We start from the raw sequence: 14,312 nt of genomic DNA, 5'->3' as shown, positions 1-14,312 counted from the left end.
CTAAAACCACTCAATCCAGGAAAGGCAAATATGTAACACTCATATCGCCACTCTCCACAGCTGCACTCACGGCAGACAGAAATAATCAATCACAGTTCTCCTTCCAGCTGAGCCTGACACAAGTCTTAGGTATTTCTCAACAAAGCTTCCCAGGCAGCCTCTTCTGACTGATCAGAGCTGTCACACGAGGTCAAATCTATTCATCATCCTTCTCCTGGCATAGCCCCTTCACTTCACAGAGGACGACAGAGAAGATGGGACTTACTCAGGGTCACCCAGCAAGTCACTGGATGATCCGAGACAAGAACCCAGGCCTCCTGCTCTCAGTTCAGTGCTGTTTCCCCCACAGCTCACAGCTTGGCAGCCTCAGTCAGACATCTCCCAAACTTCAAGGACACCCCCCTCATTGCTGCCTCTGCTAATGTCGTCCTCCCTCTCAGAGGCCTTCTCTCTGTTACAGTCATCCTTCCAAATGTGGCCTATCCTTTAAGTACAACCTAGTCCCACCCGCTTCAGGAAGCCTTCTCTGATCGGCTCAACCCACACTGGTCTCTCTTGGTTTCTCCTCGTCACTAGACTTAGTGCCAGGCACCGAGGGCTCAGAGATGGGTAAGACAGTCATGCCCCACAAGGCTCCCCTTCCTTTCTAGTGCTCTTCTATCCGAGGACAGAGACTTTGTCTCCTTCTATTTCCCACCCTTCCACTAGGGCTTGGTCCAGGGCAGATGTGCAGCCCAATTTGTGAGATGGGACTGTGCGTGTCCTCAGGCCACAGGACAGAGTCTAGGGCTGTGGGTGCCGGGTCAGAGGCGGGAGAGCAGCTGCAGGGGCAGCCTCCCACCAATGGCCCTCTTCCCTGACCTGGGGCCAGTTCTCTCAGCCCTGCCCAGGGCCCAGCTGGGTGACAGGAGTGAGCCCAGTTGGGGAAGCTTTACCTCGACTGCAGCCCAACTGCTACCAAACTCCTGGGGGTTAGTTAACTCGAGGTTCTCTGGGGTCCTCATCTCATTGATGGTTTTTAAGTCAAAGTTCCCACAGAGTCCCGCCAGCTGGCCCTGAAAGAAGAGAGGACACCAGGGTCAGTTACAGGCACACGAGGGGTGAACCATGGGCAGAGGGGTCACCACGAGTCCAGGAGTCTGTCACAGACCCAGTCATGACTCCTGGGGTCATAGTGTGAAGAGGGACAGGACAAAGGTCAGAGGAGAAGGGGCACAGAGCAGTGTGGGGAGGACAGGACAGAAAGCATGACGCTCCTGTCTCCTCAGTGAGGGTACAGTTCACCCAAGGACACTCAGTGGCTTGGCTCATCCCCAGGCAGGAGCAGGGGGCCCCTTAAGAGTTATTTGTCATGCAACTACCTGCCACTGTGGCCCAGCCTGGATGTGCACCGTGGTCCTCTGGTCCCATAAGAGGGTGATGTGCTCCCGTGGGAAATGCACCAGTGTGAAAAACCCTGCTTGCCATGTGTGGACCTCCTGGTCCTCGTCCAGGAAGCTCTCAGGACTCTAGGGGGACAGAGATGGTCATTCCTGAGGCCTGAGTATCCCCCAAAACCTGGCTCAGCTGGGCCTGGCTACCAATCACTGCCCCCGCACCCCCACCAGGACCTCACCAACTCCTCTGCCGCCCTCACGCCCTGACATTGACCTCTGTGTTCCTGACCCTGGCCAAGGAATTCAGTCTGGCCTGCTGACGCAATGGTGCTTCAAGAGAAAGTGCTGTGGCAAAGAAACCAGTCCATAGCCCTCTTCAGCCCTCAGCCCCCGTAAACCTGCAAACTGTCTACACAACCTTCCCCCACACCCGCCCTTACGGGATTTCCTGAGTCGTCATGAAAGAGGATGAGTGAGTTCCCCACACTGATGGAGACAAACTTCCTGCAGATGATGCCAGAGCTGTAGCAGTTTACATTCTCTACAATCACGGAGAAGCTGAAATCTGATGTGCTCTGGGGAGAAAGTAACTTAGTTCAATAAAACTGGGGAGAGAAGAGATTCCGCTGACAGGCACAGAGGTAGCGGGACGTGGACTCGGAAGTCAGGTTTTTGATCCACTTCTGCTTATGAGCTGTGTGACTTTGGACAATTTAGTTCAGTTCTCTGAAGCTCAATATAATTTTTGGGTGCCTGGTGCAGTGTTCAGCATATAGTGATGTTCCAAAAAGTATCTGATGAATGAATGACTGAATATATAATAGGGATGACTGGGGTTGACAGGGGTGTGGGGGAGCGGTGCTGTCTTACATGCACTGAAGAGGGCACTGTAAGCCTCTCCCGAGGGCAATTTGCAGGCAGTGAACAACATTCTCAATGTATGTAACTTTTTATAGCAATTCCACTTCTAAGAGTCTAGAGACATATCCACACAAGAATTCACTGAGCATTTAAATATTGGCAACAACCTAAATGTCCATCAATGGCAAATAATAAAACAAAGTAGAACACATCTTTTCTATAGAATTCTATAGAAAGAAGAAAGAAAAAGTATGCAACGACTGTATGAGATTATGTCCAAAGTATACTATTAAGTGAAAAAAGCAAACTGCAGAATCCTATTCATACAATCTGAACAAAGTATGTGTGTGTGTATGTGAGTGCGAGCACGTGTCTGTCTCCTGGAAAACGATCTGGCAGGATTCACACCTGACTGTTATGAGTGGTCATTCATCAAGGAACGGGAAGAGAAGAGATGTGAAGAGGAATTTTTTTTTTTAAGATATGCTTCTGTACTGTTCTGAATGTTAGTGACAAGCATGCATTACCTTTGAAATTCAAAAAATAAAATAAAGTCAGTAATCTTTGTCTTGTGGAGTTATTGAAATTATGTGAAAGACCCCAGTAAAGTGCCTGCCCCACAGGTAGGACTCACTCCATAACAGGTTTGTTGTCATCATTATTATTATTACTGTTATTTTCAGTATTATATAATGAGATGGACAGGCCCTTAGCAAAACCAAGGCCCCCTGGCTGTGTCTCTGGCACTCTCCCACCTGCCTTGTTGGCACCCTTTTCTCCTTCTGGAAGGGATCCTGCCTCTACTGTGCCAGCCCCACATCACCATTCCTTTTCCTCCAGGTGAGCTGACAGCTTTAACACGTGGCTCCTCAAGCATATCAACTCTGCAGTCAGATTTCTTAGTTCAAACCTGCCCCCAGTTCTGCCACTGACTAGCTTCCCTAGGCTCAAGTTGCCACATGTATCCCATGCGGTCAGTAAACTCTCCCTTGTAGTGTTGCTGTGAGAATTCAGTGAAGCAATGTTTGAAAATGGCTCAGGTGACCACCAGGCTTATACTAAAGGCTCTAAAAGCATCCACTCTCACTATTACAGACAGAAAAACTACTGGCCCCGACAGGCAAGGTTATATGGAGAGTGGACAGGCTGTGGGGCACATTATGACTGCTGGGCTCTGTCCAGCCCTGATCTTGCTCCTCAGCACTTCTTTCAGTGTCTAGAGAGCCACACCCCAGGGCTCAGATCTCCCCACGACCCAATTATGCGTCAGACTGCAGTCCAGAACATCAACATGCCCAGAGGTCCTCAGCCTCAACCCCTCTGGTCCCCACGGAGCCTGCTGGGCAGACAGACACCTCCAGGAGCTCACCTTGACCAGGTGCACTTTGCATGCCCCCACGAAGTCAAACGGGAGCCCATCAAAGGTGCGGTAATGCCGGTCGCCGTAGGCCGTGCAGGTGGAGGCACAGGGGTGCAGGGTGCACTGGAAGGAGCCGTGCTGGCATACGCTGAAACACACACACCCAGACCAGCTCGCGGGGCACACCCACACCTGGACTATCCACCACAGAGCCAAGCCTATCAGGTGCCCACTATGTGCCCCTGGGCCAGGGGTCAGCAACATTATCAGCCTCCAACAGAAGCTGCCGAGTGGGACTGCGAGTCCCCATTTTATGTAGGAGACACAGGGCTCATGGAGGTTAAGGAGCACATGGCCAATAAATAATGGAGCTGAGACTGAACCCAGAGCTATCTGACTCCAAAGTCCACATGCTCTTTACCACTCCAACCATTCATTCATCCATTCATTCAACAAGTATTAGGCACCTACCATATCCCAGGCATTATTCCAGGAGTTTGAGACACATCAGTAAACAAAATGGCAAAAACCCTCTGCCTTTGTGAAGCTTAGATTCTAGAGGGAGAAGATACACGCTAAATAATAAAAATAAGTAAGCATGAGTAAGTAACACAGCGTGTTAGAAGGCGACGAGTGCTATGGGGGAAAGGAGCAGGATCCAGGGGATTGGGAATGTGTGGGGTGGCACGCAATTTTAAACAGGGTGGTCAGAGGGACATCGTGCTTTGCTGAGAGAAGGAGTGTTTGGGGGATTTGATCACGGGGATGACATGATCTGAAGCAAGTTCCACGCTGGCTGCCATGCTGAGTCTAAGCTGAAGGAGGCCGAGGACGGAAGCAGGAAGACCAGTTGGGAGACTATTCCACAATCAGGGAAGAGATGACGACAGTGGCTCGGAACAGGGTAACAGCAGAGGAAGGAATGAGAAGTATCAGATTCTGGATCTACTTGGGAGGTAGAACCAGAAGGATTTGCAGACAGCTTGGATGTAGGTAGTAAGAGAGGATGTAGGTAGTAAGGACTCAGGGATGACTCCAGGTTTTTCGGCTTGAGCAACTGGAAGAATGAACCCAGACCGGGGAAGCTGAGCAAGGAGCAAGTCCGAGGGAAAGATCAGGTGTTCAGTCTTGGACATGCTGAGTTTGAGACATACACGTGGCGATGTCAAGTGGGCAGTTGGGGGTGTGAGTCTGCAGTTCAGGAGTGAGATTTGGACCACAGGCAGAAGTTTGGGAGTCATCTGCATATGGATGGGCCTTATCACCTTGAGACCAGGTGAGTTCACCAAGGGAGTGAGTATAAATACAGAAGCTTCTTGGGGCACTCCCAACACTAAGAATTTGGAGAAGAGGAAGAACCAGCAAAGAAACCTGAGACGGAGCAGTAAGAGAAGTAGGAGGAAGACCAGGAGGGTGGGGAGTCCCAGAGCTATGTGAAGAAATGCATGAAGGGAGAGGGGATGAAAACAAGGGATCAATGCGGTCAAATGCCGCCAACAGGTCTAGGAAGAGGAGGACCACGAAACGGACATTGGATATAGCAATATGGAGATGACTGGTGATCTAGATAGGAACAGTTCTGGAGGAATGGTTAGGAAAATGCCTGACTGCACTGGGCTGAGGGAGAATGGGAGAAGAGGAATTAGAAACAGCAGGTATAAGAAACTTTTTTGAGAAGTTCTACAGTAAAAGGGTAGCAAAGAAATGGAGCCCTTACTGGGGGGTTGGAAGTTTTTCAAACCTCTTTTTATGTTGATGGGGATGATCTAGTGAGGAAGGAAAAACTGACTATATGGGAGAGAAAGGGGAGGCATTCTTAGTGGTGCCCTTGAGTGAGAGAGGGGTGGGATCTAAAGCAGAGGTGAAGGAACTGGCTTTAGATCGGAGCACAGACACTCAGTTCATCTTTGGTATAGGTGGAAGGCAGAATAGAGGGTACAGAGTCTGGAAAGTTCTCTCCTGATGGCTTCAATTTTCTCAGTGAAACAGGAAGCAAGATCATCAGCTGAGAGTGAGGAGAGGGGAGTTGGTGCCGGGGCTTTGAAGAAGGAGCAGAAAGTGTGAGCCAGTCACCTAGGGGGATGAAAGAGAGAACTAGACCAAGGAAACATAGCGTGAGGGCTGGCCAGCCTGGAGACCTTTTCCGAGGTGGAGAGTCACGAATTTAGAGTGAGATGATGCTGCTTGGTTATGTGCTCCTCCAGCCACTCTCAGCTGCAATGGATGCAGGTGCAAAAGGCGGGTGTCATCAGGGGACGACTTCGCCAAACAAGTAGGGCCAAGCTGGAGAAGGGCAAGAGAACTGAGGTTGTATTCAAGGAAGTGGGCACAGTGCCAGACTGTGGGCCCAGAACAAACAGAAGGGAAGATATCAAGGGGCTGAGAGGCAGTGGAGAGCTGGTAGGGTCCATGGATTAGAAACCTGGCTGGAGGTGAAGGATTGAGGGTGTCAGGGTACTAGAGGGAGTGGAGGAAGACAGAAGGTGAGGTGAGAGGCATGAAATTTGGATATGGGCTGGCTGAGTTATTGGGAATGGCACAATCTAGGGGATGACCACTCACACCGCTAGCTTGGAGATAAGATCACTGGAAAAGAGAAGATGAAGAAAGTATGATGTCAGGATAGCATTAGCATCTTTAATGGATACTGAAGTCTCCAAGAATTAGGGCAGGAGTAGGGTTGGATAAAGGGGACGGTATCTGGAGCTAAAATCTTCAGGAGTAAAGGGCATGACCTGGGGCTCCTTGTAAGACAACAACAATGAGGGGCAGGCTCTCTCCAATCACACACCATATACACACCTGGTCATTCACTGAGTCCTCACTCCCTAAGCCTGTGCACACATCCAGTCACACACCCACCTACACGACTCATTACAACCCAGGTGTGTAAGCAGTGCTGCCAATGCTCCCACCATGGCTGACTTCACGCTACCAACATGATATCACTGAACATGGAGCTGGGAAGAGATGGAAGCCAGGCCCCATCCTGGTAAACAGATCCCATCCAACACTCAAGCCCCATCAGCCCAGACACCCTTCAGCACCCACCTCCCCAGTGGAGAGCAGCCGGAATGTGAGTCACAGTGCCGTGTCCTTCCAGAGGGAGTGTTGGGAAAGTTTGTACATGTATTAGGAAGGTGGAATGTGAAAGACTGAGTTAAAACGTAAAAACTTGCCCAGATGTCTCTCAGTCCATTAAGGGAGAAAAGAGCCACTCTATGGCCAGTCGGCCTCTTGCATAAAGACAGAGCCTCTTTACGTCAAGGTTCTAAACCCTAAAATAACCCCAGCCTTTTGGTCCTGGCTCCTGATTCTCCCCCCACCATTTCACAGCACAAAGTGCTCACAGGAGAGGATTCAACAGAGCACAGCCATCCTCCTGCCTGGGCCTGGGAGTGCTGGTACGGTGGCTGGCATCCCGTGAAGTGACCAAGTGAGTCAGTCCTTGAGCCTGAGCCCGCTGGGCGAATCCAGGCTGGCTGGCCCCATCTCTCACCACACTCACCGGGCACCGATAGTCAGCTCTGGCCCACCAGTCACAAACTCCCACGAACACTGGAGTACACAGCCTGCACAGAGCTCTGCGTCCTGACTTACACCCACAGACTTCTGGGGTCAGACAGCCAGAGCTCTGACCTTATAAATACACCCTGAGATATCTGGGGAAACCAGCCTTGGAGTGGATGGGCTTGACTGTGACTCTGCTGCTGACATGGAAAGAAATGCCATGGCCATCCTGTGGGCCAGAGAAAGAGGACAGTTTCAACCCCAGCATGGGATAGAGACTGGGGACCATGCTTTAGCTAATCGGATGGGTCTCCAAGATGGAACCTCCTCCAGCTTCTCTGCTGGGCCCTTGGGCCCCAGTGCCAGGGACTTCCAGCCCATCCAGCCCACGTCAGGCCGCCCATGGCTGGTCTTGACATTGGAACGGTGACCAAGTTTTCTCCCCCAAATCAGGGTACCAGTTTATCATTACTCACCTCCTCCCCTCAGAGCTCTCTCACTCCTCCATTGTTCCTGACCCTGAGGCCAAACGAGGCTGCCTCCCACACCCCTCACTGTCATCTCCACAAAGAACTGAATGTCCCTGAGATGAGGAAATCTCACCCAGAGGTAGGGGAAGGAGCCAAGCATCTTCTCCGATCTTAGTGTGGCTATGACAGCAGCGGGACAACAGAGGACCTGCTCATCCCCTCACCACACCTGGGACTCCTCAACGCAGCCAGCTGGAGCACACGTGCCTGTGCACACTCACATGTGCACACACTCACTAAGCTGAGAGAAATCCCTAGGTCTAGGAGGCCTTCCTTGGCCTGTAAGAGATGAAAGAGTTCAGCAGAGCCAGCTGGCTGGGGACACACTCATCTCCAAACACCAGACTGGGAGCCAGTACACCAAGCTACTTCACACAGGATCTTGTGCCCAGCCTGACCGCTTTGGACAGTCATTGGAACATGATGTGGGACTAGGGCAGAAAGAGGGTTCCACTGGTTGGGGGACTCTGCTGGAATGAGCTGAGCAGACCTCTCTCAGGGGTCCTGGTCCCATCTCCTTTTCCTCCTCATCTTAGCCCCACTATCTAGCTGATGTGCTCTGGTCATTGTTCGGAGAGTTGCTCTGAGATGTCCCCTGGGCCCCTGGGTCCTGGAGACACATCCAGGGCTGAAGGGGCACTGGGACTATCTAGTCATTACATGCATGTGCAGGTGCATTCACATATCCAGTCTATGCATTTTGGATTTGTGCCCACATGTGTTCATACAAATATGCAAACATACTGTCATGGTTACAAATATGCATGTACACATATTCATATACATGTCTGAACAAATTCACATTCATGAAAATACTCACAAAAATACCCCCCAAAATTCTTTCTATGCATACACTTGTATATGTACACAAACTCTACATAACACAACACAAAACACGAATACAAACATAGTGGAAGGCGGAATGCTAGACCGGGCTCATGATCCTGCATCCCATATCCATCCTCACCCCTAGCAAAAGGCAGAGCCTAGATGGAGCCTGACTTACCAGGTATGGCAGGGGGATATAACCTGGTCCCCAGGGAAATACTCCTTCCCCTTCCAAGTGCATGGGCACTCCTCTGGCAGGAAACATGCGTCCCCATGTCTGAGTAGGCTGTAGGGACATAGCAAGCGGGTGGTCAGGACAGTACCTTTCCCATATCTGCCATTTGTGGAGGACCCTGCATCCTCATGGATGCCCTGGGGTAGCTGCCAGTAGTTACCCTAGAAGAGACTGGCCATGTACCCACTACCATCCTGCTGCTGCCCAATGGGATTCAGAGGTTCCTTAGTAACTGGAAAAACCAGAGACAGACTTGGCCCATCTTGGAAGTCTCTGCTATCCACCAGGAAGCAAGGCTCAGCTCTACCAGCCACATCCCCCCGGCCAGGCTGGATGCCAGTTGCCTCTTAGGCACAAGCTACATACTAACGAACAGACCACAGACGTGACCATTGACCCTCCCGCCCAGGGTGCCCATAGAGCAACCAGCAGACCTGCACTGAAAGAAATGTTGAAGGGAGTTTTCCAGGAGGATGGAAATTCAGATCCACATGAAGGAATGAAGAGCTCCCAAAATGGAAATTATATTGGCAAATATAAAAAAAAAATTATTCATTTCTTTAAGAGATAACTAAGCATTTAGAGCAAGATTATTGTCAATGAATTGTGGGGTTTATAAAATATGTAGAAGTAAAATGTATGACAATAATAGTACAAAGGACAAGAAGGGAGTAAATAAAAGTATACTGTTGCAAGTATTCTACACAAAGTGGTAAAATACCATTCATGGTAGACTGTGATAAGTGAAAGATACATACTGTAATCTCTAGAAGAACCACAAAAAATAAAAAGACCAAGACATATAGTTAAAATGAAATAAAGGAGACAAAATAGACTACTAAAAAATACTTAACCCAAAAGAAGGTAGAAAAGAAGAAAAAACAAACAATAGGACAAACTGATAACAAATAAGATGGTAGTATTAAACCTAATCCAATTACATTAAATGCAAATGCAATTAAAAGAGGAAAGGGTGACATTGGCTAAAAAAAGCAAGACGCAACTATATTATTTTTATAAAAGACACAACTGAACTATAAAGGCACAGATAAGTTAAAAGTAAAATGATGGAAAATGATACCAAGCAAACAACAATCATAAGAAAGATGGAGCAACTATGTTAACATCAGACAAAGCAGACTTCAAGGCAAGTAGCATTAACAGCAATAGACAGAGATATTTCATAACGAGTCAACTTATTAAGAGAACATAACAATCCTAAATGGGCATGCACTAAGTAACAGAGCTTCAAAAAACACAAGCAAAACTCACTAAACTAAAAGGAAAAAAGAGATAAATCCACAGTTGTAATTGGAGATTTCAACATGCCTCTCCATTAATGATAGAATAGGCAAAAAAATCATCAAAGATGTAGAAGATTTGAACAACCAGACCTAAATGACAATTAAAGAACTATCTAATAACAGCAAAATGCACGTTATTTTCAAGCATACATGGGAAGTTCACCATGACAACTATATTCTGGACCATAAAAAACTCAATAAATTTCAAAGGTTTGAAATCACATGAAGTATATTCTCTGACCACAACGAAATTACATTAGAAATAGGGAACAAATCAATATAAGGAAAATCCCAAATACTTTTAAATTTAGTAACATTTTTAAATAACCCATAGATCAAAGGAAATTAGAAAATATTACCAAAAAAGAACGAAAGCACAATGCATCAAAATTTGTAGAGTGCAGCTAAAGCAGTGCTTACAGGGAAATTTATAGAATTAAATGCTTGTATGAGAAAATAATAAAGGATTACAATCAAAATTTAAACTAGAAATATAAGAGCAAGTAAATCCAAAGTAAGTAGTAAGAAGGAAATAATAAAGATAAGAGCAGAAATCAGTGAAATAAGAAAACAGAAAAACCAGAAGTTGGTTCCTCTTCAGTCTAGCTGAAAAAAGGAAAAAAATAAAATCTTTAAAAAGAAAATGGGCAAAAGACTTGAATGGACACTTCAAAAAGGAAGATATATAAGTGGCCAAAAAGCACATGAGAAAGTACTCATCATTAGTCATTAGGGAAATATAAACTGAAACCACAATGAGATATGACTACGTTCTCATTAAAATAACAGAAATGAAAACACCAAGTGTTAATGAGCATGTGGAGCAGTCAGAATTCTCATGCGGTGAGACTGTGAAATCATACAAATGCTCTAGAAAATAGTCTGGCAGTTTCTTATGTAGTTAAACATAAATCTACCCCAGGACCCACCCAAGAGGAAGACATTATAGCCTTATTCAAAACAGTCCCAAACTGGAAACAACCCAAATATCCATCAACATTTAATGGATGAAGGAATTATTGTATATACATACAATGGAATATTACTGAGCAATAAAAAGAAACAAACTACCAGAAAATGAAACAATGTAGGTCAACCTCACAAACATATGCTAAGGAAAAGAAGCCTGACATGGAAGGGTAGGTACTGTATGACTAGATTTTCATGAAGTTCTAGAATAGGCAGAGCCTATCTATGCTGAAATGAAGAACTACAGTGCGGGGGGTGGGGGGGGTTGCGGAGAGGATCGCCTGGGAAAAGACATAGGGCATGAGGGTATTTTTTTGAGGTGCTAGAAGTGTTCTAGATCTTCATGGGGGTGTGGGTCACAAGGGGGTATAAATTTGTCAAAGCTTAGCAAACTGTATACTCAGAATCTGTGCATTTTACTGTATATAAATTATGCTTCACTTTAAAAAAATTAAAAAAGGAAAAAAACCCTGTGAGGCATCAAAAGCTGATTGGAAGCTCCCTATTTAAGGGGGGGCCAGAATTTCATTGGGGAACCCCCAAAACATGAATTTCTGTAGTTTTTTTTCTCTTGGCCCAGCCAATTTTCGAGAAAAGAGTCCTCTTTTTCTCTAGCCTAGGAGGCAAAGGCTTTGATGCCACCATCCTGGGAACCAATGTGGGGAAGAGGACAGGGTCCCTGTAGGCTTTCACTTCATCTCCCTGTTGCATCTTATTCCTCCTGGTGCCCCCAAGATCAAAGTCTAGAAACTCTTACCACCTTTCTCCTGCAAAATGAGCCTGGGGCAGTTGAGTGACCGCAGGGGGTCGCAGAGGGAATCTGGAAGGTTAACGGCTCCATATATAGACTTGCAACTCATCCTCCTGTCTCCCTCCCACCACCCCATCTTCTGAGACGCCTGGAGCCTCCTGTTCCTGAAGCTGTCAACACGACATAGGTTGCTTCTCCTTGAACTTCTCCTCTGCAGGCATCAGCTGTCAACCTCTGCTCCGCAAGGTCAGTTCCTACACATCTACCCTCATTCCTTCTTCAAAACTATTGACCCATCTCATGCCACCAACACTCCCACTCCTGTTCTCTTTGTCCCTAGGGATTTATACTGTTTTAAACTCCATTACCAACATTTCATTGTGGTTGTGGGAGGAAACAGTAAAAAAAAAAAAAAAAAAAAAAAAGCATGTGCTTAATCCACTATGTTTTCCCTGAAGCCACTTAACCTTTCTAAACCTTTGTTTTTTCATGAGTAACATGGGAATAATGACACCTTCCCCTCAAGGACATTAGGAGAATTTAATTATAGACCTGGGCACACTGCCTAGCGCCTAGCAGATACACAGCAGTGGCTTCTCGGCCCTCCTTTCCCTAGAATTGCATCAGACATCAGCAATGGGCTGGCTCACCACCTTCCACCTTCAACCCCAGGCCCTGTCTCTCGCCCCTTCCTGAGGGGTCATGCCGCCGCCCACCGTCCGCTCCTGGCCCTTTGCAGACCTTCCTGCATCCATGAGCACCTGCTGTGAGCCGCCCACCCCCCACCCCCCCCCAGAGAGGAGCATGCAGAGAGGAGCTTTGGCCTCTGTCCTCGAGGTGCCCTCAATCTGTGGAGCATCCTCGTCTTACCTGTTAGGGAACCCTGTCCTTCCGGGATCCCTCAGGGGGCATTTGCAAATGCACAGAATCCAAATGAAGGAGGACAATGCTGTCTACTCATGTAGAGAGCTTACTCTGTGCCATTCTACAGATGGGCAAACTGAGACTCAGGCATGTTGACTAACTCATCCAGTAAGTAGTGGAATCAGGATTCAAGCATGACTCCAGAGTCCGTGCTCAAAATCACTATGCTACACTGCCGAGCGGCCCCAGAGCCCTTGGCTCAGCACCAAGATTCAAAGAAATCTGGAGAGGCACAGAACGCCCCAGATGCCTGCAGTGGCCCAGGGTCATTTGGAGCAATACAGAGCACCTAGAAGTTCCTAGAAACACTATGGAGAGAGGCGTGGGGCCCAGGGGCCCAGAGGTCCTGGGCAGGGTTGTTATGACAGTGCCCGGGCGTCACTGGGAGCCCTATCCCAGCTCCCAAGAAGATGTTCCCGGAGGGCAGGAAGTGTCTGCCTTTCCTTCACAAGTTGAGACTGTGATAACTTCCCTTTGACAAGCACCCGTGGGATGTGTGTAAGCTCCTCATGGGGCATTTGATACAGCACATGAGCCACTGGGGCAGACACCCCAAGAGGTGATGAGGGCTCAACACCCGGAAGGGGAAGGAACAGTCTTACAGAGCGCTGACTACACAGAGCTGGGCTCCCTGTGGCCATTGTCCCAGTTAAATCTCACAGGAACCTGTACGGTGGGTGTTACTACCCTCCATTCACAGACGGATTCAGAAAATTAAGTGACTTGTCTGGCGTCACATAGCTAGCGGCAAACATTAAGGTAACTGGGTTGGGGGCCTGACGGCCCCACCCCCACCCCTTTGGCCCTGGCCCTTGGATGGTGGATGCTCTTGGCACAGCACCAGGACCTGGACAGAACTTCGAAAGGCCTGGAGCAGAGGAGGATTTTGGAAGTGCCCACTCAGACTGGTCCTGCAAACAGCCAGTGGGGCCTGAGAGACGAGAAAACTGATGCCCAAGTGGCCCTATAACTTGTCAAAGGTCACCCAGCCTGTTAGAGCCTTTGGAGCCTGGCACTGAAAAGGGAACCCCCTCTAGCTTTGAGATCTTCTGAGTTAAACTAACCCCTAGGGTCGGCTGATGCTTTAGAACCTTGCTCCTCAAAGTGTGGTCCCCAGACCAGCAGCATCGGCATCTCCCGGGAGCTTGTTAGAAGTACAGAGTCTCGGGTGAAGATCCAGGGGCACATTCACGTTTGAGGACTACAGCCTTAGAGACTACAAACCACTTTCATGAAAGGGATCTTGCCGAATCCTTCATTCCCCAAGCCCCTCTGGGAGGGACCGTCAACCCCCATTTTACAGATGAGGACGCGCTCAGAGAGGTCACACAGAGTCACTGGCAGAACCCAGCCCAGCTCTCCCAGTTCGGTCACCTCTCCCAGTTCCACCTTGCCTCAGTGGCCTTGCCATCATGTTTGGCAGCGAGTGACCCACAGTTCCTGACCCCAGAGGCCCTGGTCCTCCCTGTGCTTGGACTGAGAGGCAGCTTATGCACACAAGGATGGTGCCACAAGAGGCCTTCAATGAAAGACTCTCCTCACAAGCTCCTCTGGGGCCCAAGTGGCAGCAGGTGGTGTCTGCACCCTGTGAGTTGGGCCTAGGCTCCAGTGCGAGTTCTCAAGACCCCACAGGAGTCTCTTGTGGATACCCTTGCCCGGGAAGG

The 14,312-nt window shown here is 48.5% G+C and overlaps 1 protein-coding gene across 1 annotated transcript in view; it reads right to left on the bottom strand.

Annotated features, from left to right (window-relative positions):
* OTOG (otogelin) overlaps positions 1–14,312 on the bottom strand; it is a 94,995-nt gene that overhangs the window by 51,889 nt on the left and 28,794 nt on the right. Inside the window, exons 23-27 of the mRNA XM_070626646.1 lie at positions 8,644–8,751; positions 3,607–3,745; positions 1,817–1,951; positions 1,362–1,508; positions 936–1,055 (exon numbers count right to left, since the gene is read on the bottom strand). Of these exons, the coding sequence (XP_070482747.1) occupies positions 936–1,055; positions 1,362–1,508; positions 1,817–1,951; positions 3,607–3,745; positions 8,644–8,751 (649 nt within the window). The remainder of the gene's footprint in view (positions 1–935; positions 1,056–1,361; positions 1,509–1,816; positions 1,952–3,606; positions 3,746–8,643; positions 8,752–14,312) is intronic.

The sequence above is a fragment of the Equus przewalskii genome, chromosome 6 (assembly GCF_037783145.1).
Source record: "Equus przewalskii isolate Varuska chromosome 6, EquPr2, whole genome shotgun sequence".
In the NCBI taxonomy this organism is placed as follows: Eukaryota; Metazoa; Chordata; class Mammalia; order Perissodactyla; family Equidae; genus Equus; species Equus przewalskii.
The sequence above is the reverse complement of the archived record's forward strand: the minus strand, read 5'-3'. Positions and strand labels throughout refer to the sequence as shown.